This window comes from Cinclus cinclus, chromosome 8 (assembly GCF_963662255.1).
Source record: "Cinclus cinclus chromosome 8, bCinCin1.1, whole genome shotgun sequence".
NCBI classification, from domain to species: Eukaryota; Metazoa; Chordata; class Aves; order Passeriformes; family Cinclidae; genus Cinclus; species Cinclus cinclus.
This window is the reverse complement of record NC_085053.1, coordinates 20021108-20045044: the sequence shown is the minus strand read 5'-3', so window position 1 is coordinate 20045044 and position 23937 is coordinate 20021108. Positions and strand designations below refer to the sequence as shown.

The 23937-nt window shown below is 55.9% G+C and overlaps 2 protein-coding genes across 7 annotated transcripts in view; one reads left to right on the top strand and one right to left on the bottom strand.

Moving 5' to 3' along the window:
* The first annotated feature begins 14858 nt into the window (after positions 1 to 14858).
* Positions 14859 to 17767, top strand: HYI (hydroxypyruvate isomerase (putative)). Of its 2 annotated transcripts, XM_062497522.1 has the most exons (8): positions 14859 to 15054; positions 15133 to 15244; positions 16379 to 16493; positions 16630 to 16708; positions 16857 to 16906; positions 17083 to 17152; positions 17348 to 17482; positions 17666 to 17767. In XM_062497522.1, the coding sequence occupies exons 1-8, from the start codon at positions 14859 to 14861 to the stop codon at positions 17752 to 17754; spliced, it is 846 nt and encodes a 281-aa protein (XP_062353506.1). In that variant the 3' UTR covers positions 17755 to 17767. The 2 variants fall into 2 exon arrangements, with proteins under 2 accessions (XP_062353506.1, XP_062353507.1); XM_062497523.1 differs by lacking the exon at positions 15133 to 15244 and having other exon boundaries at positions 14864 to 15054.
* A 1206-nt stretch (positions 17768 to 18973) lies between these two features.
* The window catches only part of SZT2 (SZT2 subunit of KICSTOR complex), a 53592-nt gene continuing 48628 nt past the window's right edge, over positions 18974 to 23937 (bottom strand). For 4 of the 5 annotated variants that reach the window (XM_062497513.1, XM_062497517.1, XM_062497516.1 and 1 more), the window contains exons 66-72: positions 23544 to 23757; positions 23079 to 23262; positions 22652 to 22774; positions 21912 to 22413; positions 21469 to 21585; positions 21298 to 21366; positions 18974 to 19131 (exon numbers count right to left, since the gene is read on the bottom strand). In XM_062497513.1, coding sequence (XP_062353497.1) covers positions 18988 to 19131; positions 21298 to 21366; positions 21469 to 21585; positions 21912 to 22413; positions 22652 to 22774; positions 23079 to 23262; positions 23544 to 23757 — 1353 coding nt within the window. In that variant the 3' untranslated portion in view covers positions 18974 to 18987. The remainder of the gene's footprint in view (positions 19132 to 21297; positions 21367 to 21468; positions 21586 to 21911; positions 22414 to 22651; positions 22775 to 23078; positions 23263 to 23543; positions 23758 to 23937) is intronic. The other variant, XM_062497518.1, reaches the window with a different exon arrangement.

Genomic DNA, 23937 nt, shown 5'->3' with positions numbered 1-23937 from the left:
CAGGGAGGGGCTGCTCATCCCCACAGCTCACAGCTGGACCAAGCTATGCTGGGGTCTTGCTCCTGCCAGCACTGGGAGCTAGAGGGTCCTCCCACTTTGTGACCTGGTGGCTGATCCCCCTTAGATGTCAGAACACAGTTTGCTCTTCTCCCAGCTGTGCTGAAGCCCCAGCAGAGACCCAGCCCTTGCAGCCACACTGCTCTCATTTACTATTTTATTATACTATTGGTTAAACAGATTTTAACCCACACAGTCTGGAGCTATTGATACCATGCCGTGCTAATTTGTTAGCTGGCTGTCAAGTAAATGAAGTGAAATGCCAAATATTAAATGAAATGTATTGTGTGAAACGGGCCAGTGCCGAGTTCCCCATTTCCCATGTGGCATTCTGCTCCCATGCAGGGCTCAGGGAGATTTATAAGTCTCATGGGCCTGGACTCCAGGCAATAGGTGCTTTTGGGGTGTACATTGGCATGTGGGATACCTGCAGGGCTCCCCTGGTCCCATGGCCTTGAGAGCTGGGAGCTATGCTAATCTGCACAGCAGCTGGGACATGTAGCTGTCTGCAGCCAGTCTTGGTGTCTCACCCTGCTGTCCTCCGTGGGGAGGATTGCACTTCTGCATCCCAGCACCCATGACACCCCTCAGCTCACTGGGCACCCTCTCTGCCCCTCAGTGTGTGCCCTGAGGGGTTCTGCCAGCCCCCAGGGGATGGTGGAGGATGCTCTGTCCTGGGCCAGCTGTGTGAGTACAGTGGGACACCTGCTCCCTGAGTGCTGTGCCTGGGAGATTATTTATTTGGTGAGTTATGACTTTGCTTTCCCCTGTATAAATATCTGGGAAGCACAGCTAATGTTCTGTGTGCAGCTGAGCCAATTGCAACCCTCAGCACAGCTCTGCACCCCTGGCCCCCTCATGGAGATCAGCCCAGCCATGTCCCTGCCCCGTGCAAAAGGAGAAATTCCCGTTGAACCAGTACAATGGAACATGGCTGGCTCTGCCTACAGCCCTCAGCAGCCCCACTCTGGGCCCTTTGGACTGGATGTGCTCTTGTGCCAGCTCCCCAAAGGCCAACTGCACCCTGGGTGGTCTTTACAGCTTTTCCAGGGGATGAAAATGTGCAGAGGTGTTTTTTTTAGCTGGGCTTGGGGTGCCTCTCCAGCTGTGCAGCAGTGGAAGGGGACTCCAGCTGAGCAGGGCTGGCTTTTCCAGCTGTTGTAAGATTTCAAACTTGGGAAGAGCCCCATAGCCCCACAGCCCCCCACGCAGACCAGGTACAGCCCCAGATGACTCTCCAGCAGACAGGAGCAGGGCTGATGCTCCAGTCCCAAGGGCTGCTCATTTCATTAAGGGGGGCAGGTGCCTGGGCCATGGAACCTGGGCAGCAGCTGTGTCTCCCAGGTCCTGGCCCCTTGATGACAGGCAGGCCCTGAATCAGCTTCATTAAGAACCATTGATCTGTTTCCTGCTTAATATATTTTTCATTTCCAAATGTTTTTTTCCAGGCTCCACAGCATTTGCAGCTTGTACCAATTAAGGCAGCACAGAATGAGTGCTGCAGCCCATTAATTAAACTTACAGGGGGAGATTAAGTGCCCACTCCATTCTCCCTGGCAGGTCTCTCTGAGCAACAGGCGTGCTGGGGACTGGAGAAAGGCTGAGCACTTACGTGCTGGTCACCTGCCCTCTGTCCCTCCCTACCTGTCATGTTCCCAGCTGGCCATGGAGCCTCTGCCGTGCTCAGCTCCAGCCCGTGGCCTCTGGATGCTCACCCTGGGCACAGCGTGGGCTGCAGAATTGCAAGAGCAGAGGAAGTGGGAGCTGCCAGGCCCCCATGGACCAGGGCTTAGAGCTGGCTCCTCCTGGCTCTGCTCAGAACAGGGATGCTGTGCTCAGTGTCTGCATGTCGGTGCCTTCTTTTAGGAAAGGGTACAGGGCACATGGGGATGCTGCCTTGTCCTGTGCCCGCCAGGGACAGGAGCTCATGATGGTGGCAGAGCTGTGGAACCCACTTTGTGGTGCTCCTGAGTGGCTTCTGCCCTCACTTCAGAGCAAGGGGACCTGGGCAAGAGGATCCCTGGCTTTCACATGCCTCCACTGAGCCAGCTGTGGGCACAGCTCTGCCCCACGTTCACAGAGGGGGTCAGGGGCCAGCTGTGGGTTTACTTAGGTGGATCTCAGGCTCATGGCAGCCCCTTACACCCTTCCTTTAGCAGAAGGTGCTTGTGCTGTGCTGCTCCCTCCAGGAGAACATGCTTGGGCCTCCTAAGCTCCAGGCACCAACACCGAGAAGCAGGAACGGTGCTTGTGCTGTCATATACTGTTGCCATGGAAATGATCACACTGTCATGTGCCGACATCCTCCCACCCAGGGCACCTGTGCAGCCCCTCTGGCACTCACTTTGGTGCTGATAATGCCAATGGGCAGGTGACACACAGTCCTGCAGCAGGAGGGAATGTGGCAGGAACTGCAGGTGCAGGAGGGGCAGGTCTGTGGGTGCAGGTAGGTCACCCTGTTGCAGAGGGGAATTGTCAATGAGCCCTCCAGACATTAATTTAGAAAAAAATGTGGAAAATAGAGCCATGCCCAAAACCTGGAGCACAGCCCAAAACCTGGACCACAGCCCAAACCCTGTGTTGGAGGCAGAGCTGCTTTCCCCTGGACAAGGATGGCAAAGAAAAAGGAACAGTGCAAAAAGCAAAAGCCAAATGGGGAGCTGCTGAACTTAGTGAAATGGGGGAGAGTTCATCTGGGGTCATACCAAAGAGCCAAGAGGGAACCCACTATACATCCCCTATCAGCTCTGTACAACAGAGCCACTGCCTCTTTGGGCAGGAGCAGAGCCTGGCAGGCACAGACAGCTGCACTTACAGAGCACCCTGGATTTCTCTTCAGCATTTCACTTATTGCCACATGACATTTTGATTAAAAACTTGTTTTATGAGGAATTAAGAGGACAGAGTAGATGGATTAAAAACCTGCCCATGGACAGATTCCCTACCTGGTCTTGTTAATGGGGAAACATCAGAGAAAGGCAGTGCCAAGGAGAGCCCCTGGGGACTAAAACTATTTACTGTTTGCAGCAACAGGTAATGTGAGATTGCAAAAACTTCCCTGGTGTGCAGAAGGTTTGAGAAATTATAGTGAGGAAGAAGATGATTTGCTTCTGCATCACAGCCTGAGGCGCCAGGAAAAGCACAGCAGATCTTGTGATGTGCTCAGGTATAGGTTTAAGGGGAAATGGGGTGTCTTCCTTCCTGAAACACCTTTCAACGCAACTCTGTAGGCAGGGCACATTAAATTCTGAATTTTCTATTTGTTTGGGGTTTTTGCCTTCCTGTGATCAGTTGGTTCTGTGGAAAACCAGCACCCATCCTTGCTTTGGGACACCTAGTCTGGCCATGGGGTCTCCACTCACCTGACACCACTGTGAACACAGGGCAAGGACAGGATGCACAGACCTGCTGGGGGCTAGTGGGGTAGAGGAAACCTGAAGGCCCACTAAAAGTGGGTGGTAGGCTTGGAGCAGATGATGAGGAATAAACCCAGCCTTGCTGGGGGCTGAGCCCCTCCTGCCCATGGGTGGCAGGGAACTGCATTTTGTGAAGCAAGGGGAGGGCAGGATGCTGCTTGCTGGCCCCGTGGGCTCAGCCAGGTCCAGCTTGGAGTACCCACCAGCTCTGTCCCAGCATCAAGGCTGGAAATGCCACAGGAGGCTGTGGGGTGTGGTTGGGGTGTGCCAGGGTAGGACCAGCATCCCTTGCCAACACTGACACCAGCACTGGCACAGTGGCACCCACAGCATCACTTGGCGTTTCCCTGCCTCATTGCTTTCAATTTAGCAGTTGCTAGAGAAACTAAAAGTTGCAGTTTGGGAAGCATCTGCATTATAATTAGCAATTACCAACAGTGCTGCTCTGGCCCAGCTGTTGTCTGCAAGGTCCCTGCTGCCACTCAGGGCTGCCCTGCTGGGGTAGCCAGAGAAGCCCTCAGCCTGCCTGCCCTGCCCTCCTCCCTGTGCCAGCAGGAGAGCAGAGGGTTTGGCACTGAGGGTCCCCAGCCAGGGAGGAGCATTTGCTGAGCAGGGCTCTGTGCAAATGCATGGGGGTCCCAGTGTCCCACCTGCAGCCCTGCGGGAGGAGAGCATCACTGTGGCATCTGCGGCCACAGCTGTCTTGGTGTGTGCTGCTGCAGTTCTCTCTGCTAATACCTGCACGTGTCCCTGTTCCTCCACCTGATTAATTCCTCGTGTGGCTCCATAAGCACTGCCGTGATGCCCAGAGCAGGGAGATCTGCATATCCCCTCTGCCTGAGAGCAGCTTGTCCAGGAGAGAGCCAGAGGGAGTGTCCCCAGGCACTGCAATCACCTTCTTTGGACCCCTCCGGGATGATGCCTGTTATCCCCATGCCAACCGTCACCTGCAATTCCTGACCCCTGGCTCCAGGACCTGTGAGGTGGGTGCAGAGGCCAAGGGCAGGTTCCCCCTGCAGAGCTCTGCTCCTGGTTGCTTCCATCCCCTCCCCGGCTCACTGGGCCAGTGGTTCATTTTAACAAGGCTTTTAGGCTTAAGTGCTGCTTGACATGACTGGGAGAAATTGATATTTTGAGAATGAGCTTGTGAGGGGCCATGAATAATTCACGCTGGGGCGGTTCTGTTCCCATAAACAGGCTGCTAAAAAAGCCAAACCCAGCTCTTAAAAGGGAAACAAATTCCCATCCTCCAAAGCCCCAGACCCCAGCTCAACCTCTGCTGGATCTTTCATTTCCAGAAAGGGGTTCCTACACAGCAGTGGCAGGGAGAGAAGCTGGCTCCTGTGCCCTTTCTGGAGCATCCTGTGATGACACCTGCTCCTCACGCCAGGGCAAGCAGTACAGTCCTGGGGAACACTGCTGAAGTCACTGGTGGCAGTGGCACTGAGGACATGTGAGCTGGCAGTCAGCAGCATGTCACCAGCCCCATGGGCCTGGTTTGACCCCTTTGAGAGAGAGAGCCAAGGGAGGAAGAAACGGAGGGAGGAATGGATGGATGGATGGATGGATGGATGGATGGATGGATGGATGGATGGATGGATGGATGGATGGATTCCATCAAGATTGAAGCAGCTAGGCATGGAGCCATTCCCAATGCCCTTCCTTTGGGGTGTGCCCTCTCCATGCCAGCAAGGCTCTGGCATCCAGCTGCCAAGAGCTTTGTCCTCTGCACCATGGCTGGGGAACCTCTATGCAACCCAGGAGCAATCCCCACCTGTCTCAGTGCTGCTGTAGGGAGGCTGGGACCCCCTTCCCCACCCAGAGGGGACAGGACAGGACAGGACCACTTGCTTCTCCCATTCCTTGCATGTGTCCATTGGGAAGTGCCTCATGGTCCCTCTCCCAGCACAGAGCTGGTAGCCCTGGTGTGCCAGAGACTGCATGGTGACAGCAGTGTTTGTCTGCTGCCACTGAGGATCCCTCTCTCTCTGGCTGCTCATTACTGGACACCTTCCAAGTGACAAGGCTGGATGACACTAATCTGGCTGGTTTCACAGCATGCGGTTGCCCCACAGTAGCTCCACCAGGGAACTGGAGGCTGCCCAGGTTTTCACAGGGATCCTGAAGCAGCCTAGGGAGGAGGGATCCAGGGAGATGAGCATGGGACTAGAGCCAAGCTATGATGACAGTGACCAGGATCACTGAGAGCTACCTGGAATGAGGTCAGAAAAAGTTTCCCCACCACTACAGACTACAGAAAACGTGGACTCCATACAACTCAGCTGTCCCCCATCCCTGGGCTACACATCAGCTATACAGTATTCCTGGGCAGTGCTGCCATTCTCACAGATGCTGGTCCTGTCTCCTGTCCAGCTGAGGCCCTTAGTGATCAGGATGGCTTGAGGGGAGCAATGGTGCATGAGAGAGGAAATGCAGCCATCATTGGGGCCTGGAAATGCTCAGTGGGAAGTGAGGGGGACAGCGTGGGCATCTGTCCCGTCCGCAGGCACCTGTGGCTGGGGCTGCACCAGAGCTTTGCAGTCCCTCCAGCACCCATCTGGGTTAGCAGGAGCTTGGCAGGGACTCAACCTCCCTCAGGTTGGGTATGTGATGCGGGGACAGAGAAAACTCCCAGGCCTCCAGCAATACACCGCGCCCTGGGGACAAGGACCCCCAAAGCCACTGATGGCTGGACTGGGAGCACGGGGTGGGGTGGGTGGGCAACACAGCACCCTGTCCCCAGGGAGCTCAGGGGTGACACAGCACCCTGTCCCATGGAGGTAACACGGCACCCTGTCCCCTGGGAAGTGCAGGGGATAACACAGCATCCTGTCCCCCGGGATCTCGGGGGAAGCTCCCGCCGGCGCCTCGGCACGGAGCCGGGCAGCGATTAGTGAGGAAGAGCCCTGCAGCCCTGCGCTGCGCGGGGAGAATTAGCAGTAATAAGTCATGATCATCCCCTGATGACGAGCACTTAATGTGTGCCGGTTCTGCTATCAAAGTGCCTCTTAAACCCCAATCGCCCTGTCGATAACGATGGCAGCGGCTGATGGATCCCCAGTCGCCCCGCCGCCCGACCAGGTCGCTCCCGGCATGCCACAGGCAGGAGCATCGATTTCCCACAACTGCAAAGAGGCAAATATTTGAAAAGTGATAAATAAGGGGAGCTGCCATCTCTGCTGCGCACGTCAGAGCCCGGGATTAAGGCAACGAGGTGAGACTGCCCAATTAAATCCCAATGAAATGGCCGCAAATTCAATTTTTCCCTTTGCCCATATCCATCCCAAGGGCCGATTGGGGGGGATGAGGAGGGGTGGGGGGGCCTGATAACACGGGGCTCATCGATTGGCACTGCTGGGAAGAAATCTCTCCGAATTCAATTAGTTGGGAAAACACAAGGGTCATCACAGGGAGCAGGGCTGTGACTGTGCCTGTGCCTTTGTTATACCCCAGGGAATAGAACACAAAGTACCTGCTGTGGATCACTAGGGAACCACTGGACACAGTGGTGACAGCACCTATAGGTGGCCCACACCTGGTTTGAAACCCTTGAGGGTCACCCCAGGTCTGGCACCCCAGCAGCGTCTGCAAGACACGGTGTCAGCATCTGTGTGGAGGAATCAAACATCCTGCTCCCTCCCCGGCACTGATGGTGACTGACAAAACAGCTTGTGTGCAGTAAACTGTGACCCTGGCCAGTGCCTGGCAGGGCTGACCTGCACAGAGCAGAGCTGGCCCCGGTGGGGACAAGGTTGTGGGTGCTCAGCACATCCCAATAGTGTTTGGAGCTGGAATGCCTGGGCTGGGGGCTGCAGCTGATCCCCAGCCCCTTCTTCCAGAGCTCCAGCACAGAGAGATGACCCTGCCGGGATGAACAGCCATTATGTCTCATCGCCTTGGAAACCAAGAGGCAGCTCTGAGGAGCCTCTCAATCTCCTCCTTCTCCTCTTTCTAGCTGAGCCCCATGGTAAGAGGCCAGAGGGATTTGGGGATGTGGGGCTGGGGACAAGCCCAGGCTGTGCTGCTGGGTGCAGGCATGGGAGCTGCTTTTCCCTGCCAGCCACAGGGCATCCTGCTACCTGCTACCTTGCTTGGTTTCTCCTCCCTGCATGTGAGAGGCCGTCGAGTAAGGCACATGATGCTCAAACTAGCTTGAGTAATGGGGGAGTCTCACTTCATCCCCACATTGGAGGCACGGGGGAGGGGGGAAAATGTGTATTCCAACCAGTCCCTGTCACTGTGGAAAAAAAGACTTGTGGTGGTGGGTGAAGAAAAGACTCCCCAGCCTCAGAGCCATCAGACTGGCTGGGCTGTGGAGATGGGCTCGCTGGGGCTGTGGGGAGCAGGCACTAGGATCCTGCAGGGATGGCAGTGTCCTTACAGCTCTATTCCTGTGCCACCTTCCCTGGGTGGCAGCCTGTACTGGTGGGGACAGGAGACCAAGGGCTGCAGTGGGGGGCTGGGGTGACAGAATGATAGCTATTGGGACAGAAGGTCTCCACAGCCAGCACACCCCTCCTCTGTGGCACAACAAAGCCCCTGCATGGAGCACGGACAGTGGCCGGCATCCTTCATCCAGGACGGGCAGGGACCGCTCCTGCTGGGACGGGGCGCTTGCCCGGACAGGGATGGCAGAGCCGGGCTGGAAGGTGCTGGGGCAGATGTGAGCTGCTCTGCCTCGGGAAAGGTGCTTTTACACAGCTGCAGGCACAGCTGGGACCGGCTCCAAGCACAGCTGGGACTGGCTCGGGGCTGCCCCGAGGACAGGATGAGCACTGGGGCGAGAGGCGGCGGCGCGGCCGGAGCGCAGTGCCCGGCTCCGGCCTCTCCCTGCGCGGCTTGCGAGTGCTGTGGGAAGCAGGAGCACAGCCTGCTGGCTGCCGGCTGCACGGCCCGGCCCGACTGCTGCCTGCCTTCCGGAGGGAGCCAGACCCACGCAGGGCATCCTACAGTCCCAGACAGAACACCCCGCGGCCTCATGCAGGAAATCACCACAGCCCGCCTGCTGCAGCCCTGTCAGGGCACCTGGGATGTGCTGACTCCCCCAGCCCCACCATGCCCAAAGCATCCCAGGACATGCCGAACCCCCAACTAAATGGTGAGTGAAGAGCTGGAGAGCCTGGCTGGGTCAAAGGACAGAATCCCCTTCTGGCAAGGGTGACAATGGCTCCATCCTGAGACTGCAGCAGGATCAGTGACACACAGCTGGGGTTTGCTAAAAGCAGCGGCACTATGTGTGGGCATGGGGCCGGCATCACCTCAGCTGGCTGGGAGCAGGGTCAGGACAGGTCTCTGCCTCCCGCTGCCTTTTGCCTCCAGCTGTGTGGCACCACGCTGCCTGGTAGCCTTCCTTCACCTCTGCCTTCTCCTCCCTGCAGTCCAGTGACTGTCACGTGAGTCTGAGCAGAAGTGGAAGTGGGGGCACAGTGTTGTTGGGGACAGGCTTGCCTGGCAGGTGGCTTAGGGGTCATGATGCAGTGCAGAGCCTCTCCTGGAACATTGCGGGGGGATAGGTAGAAGGATCCCATGCAGGATCCATGACACAGGCAGGTGGTGGCTGACGTATGTCCCTGCTGCCTGTGCCCTCACACACACTTCTGCTGAGCCCACAGGAGCAGGTAGAGCCCCTCTAACTGGGTTTCCGCCTCCTGCCTGAAACGTCCTGGAACGACTCTGCACCCCAAAGCTCCTGGGCCCTGGTCTGAGACTTGATATTCTGCCCACTCCCTTACACACACTGGCAATTAGAGCATAATTGTAATATTTGCATATTCATAACAGCTGAAATTAATCGCATTTGCATAATGGTAATGAAAGGGACTTCATTAATTACCACTTTTTTTCTGGGGATTTTGCATGTAAGTGGATTCCATTAGGCAGGTTGAGCTGTGGTGGGTGCAACGGTGGGATGGCAGCTGAGTCACTGAACGAGGGATGAAGCTGTGAGGAATGATGGCATCACCGCCACCCTGCCTGCCCCAGTTCACTGTGTCCCACTGCCAGGCTCAGCTGTGCTGTGGGGACTCGGGCAGTGACTTCGTACCTGTGCCCAAACCCGGTCACTTCCCCTTGTCCTGCGGACACCACGCTTGCCTCAGGCACCCTGCTACAAACAAGGGATTGCTGGTGGGAACAGGGATGAGCACCATGGCCCGTGGAGACACAGAATCTCTCCTGCAGACACTGCAGGGATGACATCCTGCTTCATGTGCTCAGCTAGGGTGACTGCTGCCACCAGCTCCTGTGCCTGGGGTCCCCTGTGTGTGGAGAGAACTGGGGGCTGCTCACAGTAGTCAGGAGACCCCTCTCTCACCCCAGAGTGATGCCCAGGGAGAACTGGGCAGTGGGGCCAGCCAATGTGAGCAGATGGTTCCCACTGCATCACCTGTCACTGCAGAGCCCTTCCCAAGGGATGCACCAGCTTGGAGCTCCACAGCACAGCCCTGCTCACCCTGTGCCCGGCCAGCACGGCTCCCTTCTGGCAGGGATGGAGAAGGGGGCAGAGGAGCAGGGCTTTGCTGCTACAGCCACGCCAGAGCCAGGCAGGAGTGACAACCCCGCCCAGGGATCTCTGGCGACCGCACGCAGTGGCCCCTGGGCTACTATCCAGCCCTGAGGAGAGAACACCTTCCTCTACTTCCCAGCCCAACTGTGTATGCACGGTCAGTTCAGCCCCGTGTGCGCTGGTGCCAACAGCAGCTGAAATAATCAACACACATCAGGTTTGGGGAAAACGGGTCGACAACGGTGCTGGGAAGTGACAGGCTTCGGTTCGTCCCCGGCATGTGCTGCGTGTGGACAGCCCTGCTCTGCTCCGGGAGGACGGTCCAGCCGCAGGACACCTCTGCTCAGCTCCGCATGGGAAGAGGCTTTCCCGGGAGACGGAGCTCGTTGACTCCTTATTGATGACTCTTTCTCTCCTGCACGTCTGGGGAAGAGACCTGCTGAATAAATCAGTACAAGAGACAGATTATGGCAGCTAAAGACTCCAAATGAGATGATAATTGCTATAGTAATGACAACGAAGACCTGATGCCTCCGATAAGGAAACATCTCTTCTGCTCTTTCCTGGTGCCCGGACAGGGGTTTGGCACAGGCGCAGGGATGAGGCTGTCCCCAAGGATACCAGGAACAGGCAGCGCTGCCCTCCCTGTGCCCAGGACAGGGGCTGGGTGCCCACGGAGAGGGCGGTCGCTGCTGGTCCCCACAGCGGCGGGGATGGGGCTGTTGTGGCCAGGAGAGGGGCCCGAGGTGGGCAGCCCTGGCGGGGCTGTTTGTCTGGTTCTCTCGCCGGCTGCGTGTCAGCTCTAATTAGGCAAACTTCTGTATTCATTGCGAGCCCAGCCAGCGGAGAATTCCACAATTGAATTTTAATGCCCTAAAAACACATTACAATCAGCCTGATTAATTAAGAGATGGCTTAACATGGTGACCGGGCTGCAGCGGGCTGTTCTGGGGAGGGAGGCCACAAGGACCGGCTCCTGCCGGGACGGGGCTGAGTGTGCTGGGCCGGCATTGCTGGGGCTGGTCACTGAGCCCCATGGGGCTGTGGGAGGGGTGAGAGCCAGGGGCCGGCTGTGCCCTGGAGGTGTCGGGCCGTATGGGATCCCTGCACCTCCAGACAGGGAAGGGCTGAACTCAGACCTCGGGCACCTGGTCAGCCTCAGCTCAGCCAGGCACACAGTGGGAGCATCCCCTTCCCTCCCTTGGCCCCACTTTCCCCTATCGGGTTGGCCACTGGGGCCCTGCTGAGTGCCGTGCCTGTTCCCTCGTGCCCCCACTGTGTCTGCACTCTGTGCATGGGGACTGATGCTGTGCCATGCCACTGCCATGAACTGGGCACTCCTGGGGAGAACCCACTTGTTTTTGTTTGTGAATCAACTGTTGGCAAGCTGGCAGGCTCCTATTAATAACTAATAGCTAATAACTAATAGATACTATTAATAACTAATGATGAGCTGGGAGGTTCCGATTAATTTGTATCTGCAGTGATTCCCTGCAGTGCCAGTGATGCTGGCTAATGGGCTGCCACTTCCCTCAAGGCAGCTCTGCCCTGCTCCCAAGCCACATCTTGATGTCACCGTGCTGTGCTCAGCCCAATCCAAGCTGTGTCCCACCACATGTCATTGCTTGGGGTGGCCTCACCAGCCCACCTGGGCACTGTGGGGTGAAGCACCCACAGGGGAGCCCTTCCCCTGCATCCCATTATGGGTGCTGGGTAGTAGGAGTGGTCCCTACAGACCATTCCTGGGTTGAATTCCACAGGGTGCCCCTGGCCAGGGAGACGGTTTGGCCAAAGCCCATCCTCCTGCTGTGTAATGAATGGAAAAGGGAAGAATCCATAATCATGATGTAAAGGAGAGGGTGCAACCAGCAGGACATCAATCAGAGGGAAAGTGATAAAGGGAGCCTCTTGACAGGCGGGGCCAGCAGTGGAGGAAGGGATGGTGGCAGCATCATGAGGCCAAAAGAAATTTTGGCACAACAATAAATCCTGGAGTGGCTGGAGCTGCTCGAGCACTAATGATGAGGCAAAAACACCAGCCACATTTAACAAATATTTCTGCTCTGTATTTGGAGAGAAGCAGGACGACATGCTTGAATTGTACAAGAGTGATGAAACCATCTATTAATTACTGCCGGGAATGTTAAACAACATCTGCCAGCTCAGCGGGCCCAGGCACCGCCCGCCTTGGCCTCCTCCAAGAGCTGGAGCAGAATTTGGCCTCCTCATTAATTTCCTAGGCTTAAGGAAGATCGTCTTTGGTGAAAATCATGAGATTGAATACAAGCAAAACTCCTGTAGTTGCCTCTGCAAGATGCTGGGTTATGTGGATTATTTTTCCCAGCCATTTTCTAGACATAAAGAGGCTAGAATTTACTCACTACAAAAGTCAAAATCCAAATATGGCTGCAAAATATTGGGGTGCTTTAGAGAAAGAAGAAAGCCTGGGGGGAAAGGGATGCCTGGGATGCCCCTACCCAGACCGAGCCCTGGATCCCTTTGCACAGTCACAGGGTGCAGGGGGGAATGGAAGAGGTCTGGGGGTGCCCAGGAGGGACAGGGTAAGAAATGTCAGTGGGATGGTACCATCCAGCCACCCTAGCCCAAAACATCTCATCCCTCATGGCCCCCAGGGTGTCAGCTGAGCCACCTGGGAACCTGGGACAAGCAGTTAAAATACAGAAATGTCAATTTAAATTAAAACACGTTTCATAAAGGAGAAAGATAAAACCTTCCCTGCAGCAAAATGAGATGAGAGATTTATGGGGTACTGGGAGGACTGGTGTCCTCACTTCAGTGGGCTCAGGGTGGGGGGCTGGCTTGGCTTCCACTGTTGGCACCACAGGGCACCCCAAGGCACTGCCACCTCCCTGTCCCAGCCATCACAGAGGCCAAAGATGGGTCTGCAAGGAAATGTCAGCTCGACAATAAAATGTGCAGGAGCTATGTTTTCTTCAGGCTAATAAAACTCCTGGCCAGCAGCAGAGATGCTTGGTACAGAGTTGCCCTCCCTCTCCAGGGCCCCACTTGGTCCCCTCCTCATCTTCCTTGGGGATACAGAGCCCATCTGACCCCATGCTCATTGTGCTGGCTCCTCACACAGACACTGCTGAGCACAGGCCCCAGCACCAGCGTGAGACACATCTCCAGAGCTGCCTGTGCCACGGCAGGGAGTAAATCCTCTGCGTCCTGTCAAGGTAAAGTGACAAAACACTGGCCTGCAATGCAGGAACCGCAGTTATAACATGAGAAAATCAATGCAATATATTACCAGAGACATAAAGATGCTATTAATGCCTCAGCGCAGAGCCCTCACCTTCGCCTGCCATGGCAGGGCAGGTTTGCATGAGGGCTCTGTGCATTCCCATCTGGTTGCTTAGGTCACCCACATGCTGGGGCACCCTTCTGTGTTTATTTACTGACACACACACCCAGCAAAGCTTTCCTGCTCCCACTCATGTACTCCTGGGCTTTGACCCTGCCAGGGTCCTGGGCTCCAGCTGGAGATGTAACCAGGGCGATGCACAGGCTCAGTGAATGCGTTTCTGAGCTGCAAGGACCCAGTGAGGCTGCAGCCCCAGGCCAGGCAGGTGCCAGCTCTCCTTTTAGGGATTCCAGTGACTGTGCACCTCTGCCATGCACTCATCTGCACTCAGGCACCTCCTGGAAAAGACTGAAGAAGATGACAACCCTTGGGCACCACAGAGGGAGGCCACAGGACATGTATAAGGTGCAGCGCTCTCCTGGCATGGCAGCTGCTAGCAGAGAGAAGTTTGTGACCTGGGGACATGTGCTGGGTAAGGAGGAGAGCTGGGGACATGCATGCAGCCACCCAGGTCACATCACTCAGCAAAGCCTGCCCCAACACCGGGGAGCTGGGAGGGACACTCAGGAAGGGGTGATGGGGCTCAGGACACAGCCGTCCTGGGGACACAGTTGGGGAGGTGGGGCTGGGTTGGTGCTGGATCCTGTAGAGAGGCTTTTCATGTCTTGGCCCCTTTTGCATCCTGAGTACACAGATACCACTCCCTGCAATTGACAGTTTGGATTATTACTGAGAAGTTAAGTCAAGCCTCTTCTAATTGATTAATCAATAGCTTTAATTGAGTTGAGACTCCACAGTGGGTAGTTTCACCACTGTTATCCCCTTGGCCGGCACTGCCCTGACTCCCCACCCAAAACCTGTTGCTGTGGCTGGCCTCTGCCCAGGCTGGGCTCCCGAAACACTGCGAATTCCTGGGGCTTGCAGAGGGCTACTGCAGCAGCGACAGAGGGGTAGGAGCCCACAGGAACAAGCTGAACAAGGGGCACAGGCCCCGGGCATGGACAGGAGAGGACCAGCATCGCACCCGCGCAGCTCGGGGACACACAGAGCTCGGGGAATGGGGACCGGGAGCGCGGGGCTGCCCTCGGGCACCGCCGGGGTCACACTGCTGCACGCCCGAGCCACTGCTCTGCAGAAGTGGAGATGAACACTTTATGATAAAATATGCAGAGCATGGGACAAAAGGAGAGAGCGTTTCTCGCATAATGAGACGCTGTCAGAGACAAGCTCCCCAGGAAACCAATTAAGAGGGCGTTTTTCGTGTGCCAGGCCAACACCCGGCAAGGCCCCCCTGTCCCAGAGCGGATCCAGCACGGCCCTGTCCCGCAGACCCTCCGGCGCTCCCCCACGGCCGCGGGCACGGCCCGCAGCCCCCAGCGCCGCAGCCCGGCGGGGCTGAGCCCAGCACTGCCCCCGCCCCCGGGGCTGGCTGCGCTCCGCGGGCGGGCCGGGGCTGCCCAGGCGGGACGCGGCCCTCGGAGTGGCCGCGGGAGCACCGCCGGCGCCGGCCCCGGCCCCGGCCCCGCCCCGCCCGCTCCGCTCCGCTCCGCCCGCAATGGCGCTCCGCTTCTCCGCTAATCTCTCATGGCTCTTCCCGGAGCTCCCGGCGCTGCCGGCGCGGCTGGAAGCGGCGGCGGCCGCCGGGTTCGGAGCGGTGGAGGCGGCTTGGCCAGCGGGCTGCCCGGCCCAGGAGCTGCGGGCCGCGGCGGAGCGGGCGCGGGTGCGGATCGCGCTCCTCAACACCCCTCCCGGTACGGCCGCGTCCCGCTGCTCCCCCAGGGACGTGGGGTAGCGAGGAACCCTCCGCCGACCCTGCCGCTCTCTCCCAGGGGACCAGGAGGCGGGTGAGCTGGGGCTGGCGGCCGTGCCGGGGCGGCAGGCAGCCTTCCGGCAGGGCCTGGAGGCGGCCGTGCACTACGCCAGGGCTGTGGGCTGCCCCAGGTAGGTGCGAGGCGGGACCCCCGCTCCGGCCGCCGCCCCTCGGCTGTCGGGGCTTCCTCTGCCGCCCTCCGGCTCCAGCGCGGTGCCCGAGCGGATCCCGCCCTTCGGAGCTTGCCCTTTGCCCCGCCGTGCCTCCCGTCCCCGAGTCACGGAGCTTCTCCCGGGCAGCATCTCGTGCTCGGCCGTCCGGGACAGATCCCGCTGTGCGTGCTCGCTGGGAGCGGACCCAGAGATGCCAGGCACGAGCCTGACCCTGCCCTTCGCAGTAGAGGCTCTTTGGAGCCTCTCTGAAGTTCCCACCTCCACATGACAGTCCAAGGATGATCCCCTCCCTTTTCCCTCCCCAGCTGCACCAAGCGTGTCCACCAGGACACCACAAGAGTTGCTTTATTGAGGCCAAACTGACTCTAGCACAACAGAGACTCAGTAAAAGATGCAATTAGGCCGGCACTGCTCCCTTCAGAAAACCAACAGTCCCCTTTTATTCCAATTACTTTGCACTATTCTTTACTGTTGCAACGCAGTCCAAAGCCCTGTGGAGGGCATGAGCTCGGCAGGCCAGAGGCTGCCCAGCACTATTTGCACACTGGTATAGGCACATTGAAAAGGTTTTTGTTTCTGCTGTTCACCTTCCCACAATGGTGGCTGAAGATGGCCTGGCACTTGAGCTCTTTGTGGCAGGGCAGTCGAGCACGGGGCACTGTCCCCTCCCTGCTCACAGCCAGCAAGCAGTGGCACCATGCACAGGGCAGCCCCTGGCAGAAGCAGCATGCCAGTCGCCCAACATGCTGGTTTGGGGCCCCCTAAGCAGCAGGAGCCCAAGAAAGCTCCAGCATCATGGTGAAAGAGCCGAAGACAGTTAATAAAAGAGGGGAAAAAGCAAGGTCTGTGATTTGTCAGGCAAAAGGTTCAAAGCCATCCCTCTGTGTATTGAGGTGGGAGGGTGCATATTTGTGTCCTGGCTGGCTGCTCCCTGACTGCTGTTGTGCCTCGTGTAGGAGAGATGGCTCTTCTTAGCCCTTCCTGCTGTGTCTGCTCCCCCAGCCTGGCTCCCTTTTCCGTCAGCAGAAGATGTATTAGATCAGGCCATGCTGCTCGCAGTTGCTGCCTGTAATTAACTCTCTGTGCCTGTAGGATTCATGTGATGGCTGGGCGGGTTCCCCTGGGCACAGACCGGGCTGCAGTGGCAGGTGAGATGGAAACCACCTTCATTGAGAATCTCAGATACACTGCTGACCTCCTGGCCCAGGTAAGTGGGGAATGGGTGTGTGCAGCTGTTAGGCTACCCAAGATGGGGCATACCCCACCACCCTGGCACAGGGAGGCTATGCTTCCTGCTTCAGAGATGAGAGGATGCTCTATGGGGTGACATTACTGTGTTACAGGAAGACATGATTGGACTGTTGGAGCCTATTAACAACCGCATCACTGACCCTCGCTACTATCTGAACACCCCACACCAAGGTAAGCAGACACAAGAGTCTGCTGCAGAGGAGAAGGATCTTACCAGAAGGGAGATGCTGAGGGACCACAGTTGATAAAGGGGGTGCTGCAGCTTCTCTGCAAAACCTTGACCCTGCGGGCAATGGTTCCTCATTTCTTGCCCCCTTAGCTGCTACCATCCTGGAGAAAGTGGGACGGCCCAACCTGAAGCTGCAGCTGGTGAGTCAGCATTGAAGCTCTTTTTGAGGGAAACTTGTACAAGTCCGCAAAGGAGCTTTGGTGGCCATGGGCTTGTTCTCCCCTCCTGGGGACACTGGACAGGGACCATAGCACAGCTGTCTTTCACTGCTCACTGCTGAACAGCTGCACCCTCCATTATTCTCTCTCTCCCCCAGGACCTTTTTCACTGCCAGATCATGGATGGCAATTTGTCACACAACCTGGAGACATACTTCCCATTCATCGGTAACACCCTGTGCGCCCAGACCAACTCCACTGCAGCCACTGGACAGGAGAGGCTTTGAGAGGAGGCCCTCCTACTCCAGGCTCTGCTGTAGCTGGCTGGGGGTGTGGCACTGCTCTTGGGTCACCTTGTCTCAGGGCCAAACAAGGCTGCTGGCAGGGCTGCCTTGGGCATGGCCTCTCCCCTTCCCTCCCTAGGTCATATCCAGATTGCACAGGTACCAGGGCGGCACGAGCCCGATAGCCCTGGGGAGTTGAACTTCCCCTACATCTTTGAGCTCCTGGAGTCCCTTGGCTACACTGGCTACGTGGGGTGCGAGTATGCTCCAAAGGGTGAGTAGGCCTGCAGGTCTGAGCCCCATGGGCACGTCCAAGCAGAGAAGCTGGCTGGGTATTGTACCTTTGCATAGGACAGGTAGTGGGTGCCATCCCTACCTGAGGATGAGGGCTCTGTCCTGAACAGAAGCTGCTCCAGCTTCTCCAGCTGCAGCAGGAGACCTTGTCTGTTCACTGCAGGAGACACCCTGGAAGGTCTGGGCTGGCTGCGATCCTACTGGGAAAGCAGAGGGCTGCAGCATGGTGGGACCAGCAAGGCAGCCAAGTAAAACTAAAACACCATGAGAATAAAAGACAAAGCAATGGCTTAACAGAGGATCATGTGTCTTCTCTAGGACTAGGAGAGTGTGGTGAGTGGGATGATTTCCTAGAATAAGGTTAAGACCATCTATGTCATTTCCCTTCCCCAGGCTCTACTGGGCCAGCCCAAGCTGTTGGACCCTCATCTACACAAGCACCACCTGCAGCATGTTCAATTTAGTGATGGCTCAGGCACCACTGTAGTTGACTTCAGGTACACAGAAAACTTTCACTTCCAGGCTGCAGGGGTGTCCAGTGAGAGGTTTCCAGTCTCCCCAATAAGGGGAGCATTCCAGCTGGTGCCTGAAGTTGTGGAATGAACACTCTGGACTTCCAGGTACTATGTCCTCAAGGCTGTTGCCCAGCACTGACTCTGCAGCAGGGCTGCAATTGAAGCAAGCAGCACCCTCCCCGGCTGTGTGATCCAAGGTAACAGGCTGGGAGCTGCCTTCACATGGATGCTCAAGGCTGGCTGCCCTGCTGCTCCTGCTCTGCAGCAAGTGTAAGATTCCAGAGCAAACCCAGCCAGACCCAGTAGCCAGGGCTGCTCTGCATCCTCTGCAGGCAACTTTCCACAGCCTACAGTGACTGAGCAGGGATCTGGTTTGATTTATTTCACAGACAGACCAATGGCTCAAATGTACACCTCCATAAAACCTTCCTATGATCCAGTTCACCCTTCCTGTCCCAATTCATGCTCTCTCACAGAAAGCAAAAGACCAGAAGCAGTTGTCCTCACTGCCAGTCAAGCAGCCCTGCAGTCAGGAGTCATTCCTCCTAAAGCCAGAGCACTGTGCAGTGCTGCCATGGGCAGAAGATGGTGCTGTGCATGCTTCTCAGTGCCTTCCCAGCAGGCAGAACTGACCAGGCAGAACTGACCTACGGCTGCTGAAGCCACGTCCCTGAGAGTTACTCTACTTCAGCCAGGCAGCAGCAGCCAAGTTCCTGCCCTTGCTGTTTGGTTCAAGGCCATTCAGTATCAAACCCGCTGAAAAGAGCACACAAGGGCCATACCAGCCAGCCAGCAATGAGGTGCTGGTCCCCAGGCTCCTCAGGTCAGTAGCCATGTGTGCCAATGGCAGCACTGCCTGCACACTGCCCATGTACAGGTCCCCCCAGAGACCTGTTCTTCCCCATGGTCACCAATGGTATGGCCGTGCCAAGGTTGGAATACATGTTGCTCCAGGATGCGGGTGCCAGTGCTAGAGCAGGCCTGTCCACAGGTTGAAGCAGGCAGTGTTGATAACTGACTCCAGATGATGGTATGTGGACACCAGCTGTGGCAGAGGACTCTCACTGTTCTGGGGCTGCACTGGGAACGGCTCCCGGAAAACCACGGTGAGGCTCTGCCAAGAGGGAGAAGAGGGTCAGGAGACGGGATGCAGACAAGCACTGTGCAGTCCCTAGCCCAGGTGTGTGGACACTTTTTTGTCAGTGCTAGGCAAATACTGGGAGAAGTCCCAAAATGCCAGTGGCACTAAGCTAGTGTTTCTTCCTGTGACAGAGCATGTTTGAGCCTCCTCCCAATTTTCCTGATGGAAATTCAGCACAAGGAGTTGCCCACTCTGTCCCAGCTCTCATGCATCTGCAGTTACGCCAATCCTGGCAGCAGCCACAGGAGAGGAGGGGATCCTACTGCCTCCACAGTAACGGGAGCTTCCAGGGAAATTAAAGGGAAATTTCTTCTTCTAAGGGAAAGAGTAGGAGTGCAATAAATGGGGAAGGGGAGGAGATTAAATGTAATAACCACAATCCTAAAAATAAATGCTGCCTGCTCCACTAGTGACTGTACTGAAAAGGCAGGGCAAAGGCAGAGAGGAGTAGGGAACAGGCACAGGTTGCAGGAGCTGAAGCAGAACAAAAACGTGGCTCAGTGCATCCAGATCAGCATCATGGAAGCAAGACACAGGGACAGGATGTTCTCCAGAGTTGAAGTGCAGCACATCCAGTAGCCAGGGTCCCTTACAAACCAGTAAAGCCAAAAGAAGAGCTATATACCTACAAAACAGCAAATGTACTAACAGCAAATGTTCCACCATCATTTAAGAGAGGAAAGGAAGTGATTTGTGAGCCCAACTCCAGTAGCAAGCAAGGCTTTGGAGCAGACTAAGGGAGACAGAACCATGAGGGAAATGCAGCTCAGTGTTACCAAAGTGATGTGCCAACGCTAAAATTCTCTTTGATAAGGTAGTATTTCTAGACAAAAGAATCACGGTACATCTTATCTGAGATTCAGGAAGGATTTGATGTGGTGTCACGTGGGAAATTTAGGTAAGCTGAAAAGACAGAATTAACTCAAAAATTATAAGGTGAGAACACAGCAGTGCTGAAAGGGGAAATGGAGAGAGGTTACAGATAGAGTTCCTTCAGGACAGGCTTTAGGACCAACACTGGCTAGTACTTTAACAACTCTGGTGCAAAGATGAGGAGTATGCTGATAAAATTTGAGGCACTAATACAAAAGAGGATTGGGATAATGAAAAAAAACCAACAAAAATACCCTGAGTGAGTTTTTAGAGGCCACAAGAATGGGATCAATGCTAAGCACAAAATACAATGTTATGAAAACAAAGGATTTCTGTTACAAAATGAAAGTCACTAGGAGAGGGGGATGGAGGGTCTGGGTTTATCACCTCAATGACCACAAGGTGACACTATGACCATCAAGTGGCAGGAGGCACTTAGCAGCCTTCCAGCAAGCACTACCTCTTCTGTCTCCCCTACCTGCTTTTCAGATGGAGCATGATTTATTTATACAGCATCAGTTGCTCTGCAGTCTCTGCAAAAGCCTTATTGTGGACTGAAGCCTCTTGTAGATCCCCTGCTCTCACATGGATCTGCATTCCCTGTGACCCATCCTGTACCCTGCCTGGGAGCACAGCTGAAAACAAAGTATTTTTGCCCTCAAGTTCAGTGAAGGCAAAGGCCCTTGCAGGTTTGCTGGGACCCTGACAGTGCAGGTCCCCTTCCTTTCTGCCCAGGTAGGAGCAGCCCACAGCACTGGTGACCCCTCCCAGCCAGACCCAGTGTGATCTGACTTTGGACTGAGTACAGAAGGATTGCTTAGCCTGGATAGAGACAGCTGAGAAAATGACCCAAAAGCAATCCTGTGAAGGAAAAGAGGATCCAGTGCTCACTGTTTTCTAATACAAGAACAAAGGAGCATCACATGGAAAGAACAGTAGAGCTTCAAAAATAAGCCAAGGAAGTTCTTCACCTGGACTGCAACTGCCTCATGGAACTGCAAGTCAGGGGAAGTCATGGATGCCAGAAATTAACCAAAGGAAATAAAGCTGTGGTGGGCTATCAAATAAATGCAAAGGCCACTTCTAGCTCAGGATTGGCCTAAGCTACGGATTTTCAGATGCTGGGACAGTATTTAGGAAAGGCATTACAAGTTTCTTGACCTGGTCGTGTTCTCATGCACACCTGCCCTTGGCTACTGTTGGATCAATCTAAACAGATTCCTGGCCTGAGCCAACATAGCTGTTGTTGTGTTCCCAAGGACTCACCGTTTTTCCTGAATGCGAATCAAGAAACACAAGAACAAAGCAATCTGTGAACTTCTGGTTGAGCACAACCTGTCAGGAAAGTCACAGAACACGTTAGAAAGGAGCCAGTACAGAACCCAGAACAGGGACACAGAGACAGAGGCTTCAAGTGGGCACTGGGCGGAGTCTTACCAGATACTGGGTGCCAGTCTCAGCATTGTGGAAGTGCCGACAGCTCTGGGGAAAGCGGCTCAACAGCACCTTGATGAGGCTCTGGTACCAGGAAACTGTCATGGTGAGGAAGCATTCCTGAAGGCATAGAAAAAGGCATCTTCAGCCTCCTTCTAGCGATGGCACCAGCAGGTATCATGCTACAGTAGGCTTCAGACCCCAAATCAGATGCAACCCTCACAGCCCACTGTGGATGCTGACTGAGGGCTGTTCACTCTCTATAGACAGGCAGTCATCCATGCAGTCTCCCCCTTCACCTGCCAGTTAGGAGCTGTGTTCCTGCTTCTACTGTCCCACCAAGCAGGAAGAGATGTGCATTGCAGGCCCATTCACCTGGCACCCCACTCCATCCCCAGAGCAGAACAGCAGTTGCTGAGCACTGTGCCCCCATCCCTGCTGCTCACCAGCTGGGGGTCGACATCTGCAATGGATTTCCCGTGCACAGCATCCAGCAGTTCCTCCAGCTCCACCAGTGAGAGCTTGCCCAGCTTCAGCTTGTCAGAAGCCAGAGGCTCCAGAAGGAAGAGGCGCTTCCAGAGGTTGTCCCTGCGGCAGTGGCACTTGGCCAGCTGCACCATGCTGCTGAGCTGCTTCTGGGCTGAGGCCACCTCGGAGGCCAGCAGAGGGAAGAGCGGAGAGGTGTAGAAGAGCCCTGGCCCCAGTTTGACCTGCGTGCCCCCTGCGTAGAACTCGCTGTTGTCCTCCACGTCCTGCCACAGCTCCCGCTCTGCCAACGGCTGCTGGCCCAGGCTTGTCTCTGGCTCCGCTGCCTCCCAGGCTGCCCGGCCCACCACAGGCTCCAGCACTTCCCGCTGCAAGCGCGGCAGCTTCTTGAAGCGTCGCATGTCAGCCGTGAGCCGCGGAAAGAGCTCCCGCTGGCTTGTCATGATGACATAGAAACGCAACCTGGGAAAAAGGAGACACTTCTGACCTGGGGAAGGGCTGTTCCCCTCTCAGCTGCACTGCAGATGAAGCACAGGCAACTCTGTCCCTGCCAGAAAGGGTGCTTCTCTGCCCAGGTTCTCACAGTGATCCTCCCCAGACACCAACAACTCTGCCTGTGCTATTCCAAACAGGGCCAGTCCCTCCTAGAGCCCTCCTCCCCAGCCAGGAAGCTTTACTGTCACTGGCCCCCAGCGCTCACCGGAGCATGCGTCTCTCTGCCTCACTCTGCTCCTCAAATGGTGCTGCACTGTGACAAACCAGGAGGGATACATCAAAGTCATCATGATGACGCAGACCTTCAGAGTCCTTGTAGGAGCCCGAGCTGGGATAAAAAAGCACATCAGTATGAAGAAAGCCTCATTTTGCTCTCCCAGGGCTCCTGATCACAACACAACTGTTGGACATGGGCAATTCCACACAGTAGGACTCCTCAGAAGTGAAATGAAATGTCAAATGCACCTGCACACAAACACACCACCCCTGTTAGCCATCTCAGAAGGACTGGCCAGAACTGCTGTTTGGCACTGTACAGAACAATCAGCTTTGTTGGCACCTAGGGGAAGTATCTCCAGCACTGGCAGGTCCAATCTCCAGCAACTCCAGGAACTGGCAGCAGATGCACTCACCTGTTCCAAATAGAGACCAGTGCATATTCGTTCTGCTCTGTGACTGGTGTTCCCTTCTTGCTGTCATTGCCCGTGGCCGGTCGGGCCATGCGCAGGGGTTTCATGTGGTAGGTGTTGGCGTGGTCAGCGATGTAGTTGTACAGCTGGTGTGCAGTGATCATGTTGGTGGGCAGGGCCAGTGTGCCTAGTGGAAAAATACATTTTTGCTGTCACAGGAGATAGACACTCTGTGGCTTTTACCTGGGCAGAGCAGTGTCCTCCCATCTAGTCCAGGAGACAAAGTGACCAACCTGCCCCTTCCACAACAGGCCAATAAGGACTTTCCCTGGAGCACAGCCCTTCCTATCACCTTCACCCGGTCATCTCCCTGAATATTCCAAAGGTCAGGTTTATTTGTAAAGGACTTTTGCCAAGTTACGTGCTGGTGATCAACCCCAGACTGATCATATATATTGACCTACATACCTTGGAAAACATGATTACGGCCAAATTTGGGGATGTCAGGGTGATGGGCAATGAAGTCCTCCAGGAAGCTGGTGAGATGGTAGCCTTGGCGGAGAGTCATGTGGGAGCCCAGCAGATACTGGTGGACTATGCGCAAGTGGAAGTCATAGCTGAACGAATGCACATGCATGAGGTCCCGCACCTTGTCACACTCCTCCGTGAAGAGCATAGAGAGCTGTGGAGGGACAAGGAGTCGAGGGATGAGTGTTACCAGGCACCTCACACCCTTCTGCAATGTCCTGCTGACAAGGCATGGATGGCACAGCCAGCGCAGCTGCCCCAGCATCAGTGCAGGATGCAGCCTCACAACACTGCCCTGTGCATGTGCAAGCTTACCAGGAAAGACTCAGCAAAT

What these genes read in the sequence shown, in the direction of transcription:
- HYI (XM_062497522.1), top strand. Translation starts at nt 14,859, where the DNA reads ATGGCGCTCCGCTTCTCCGCTAATCTCTCATGGCTCTTCCCGGAGCTC. An exon ending in CTGCTGACCTCCTGGCCCAG is followed by an intron (nt 16,494 to 16,629) that starts GTAAGTGGGGAA and finishes ACTGTGTTACAG; the next exon opens with GAAGACATGATTGGACTGTT. An exon ending in GTGCGAGTATGCTCCAAAGG is followed by an intron (nt 17,483 to 17,665) that starts GTGAGTAGGCCT and finishes TGTTCACTGCAG; the next exon opens with GAGACACCCTGGAAGGTCTG.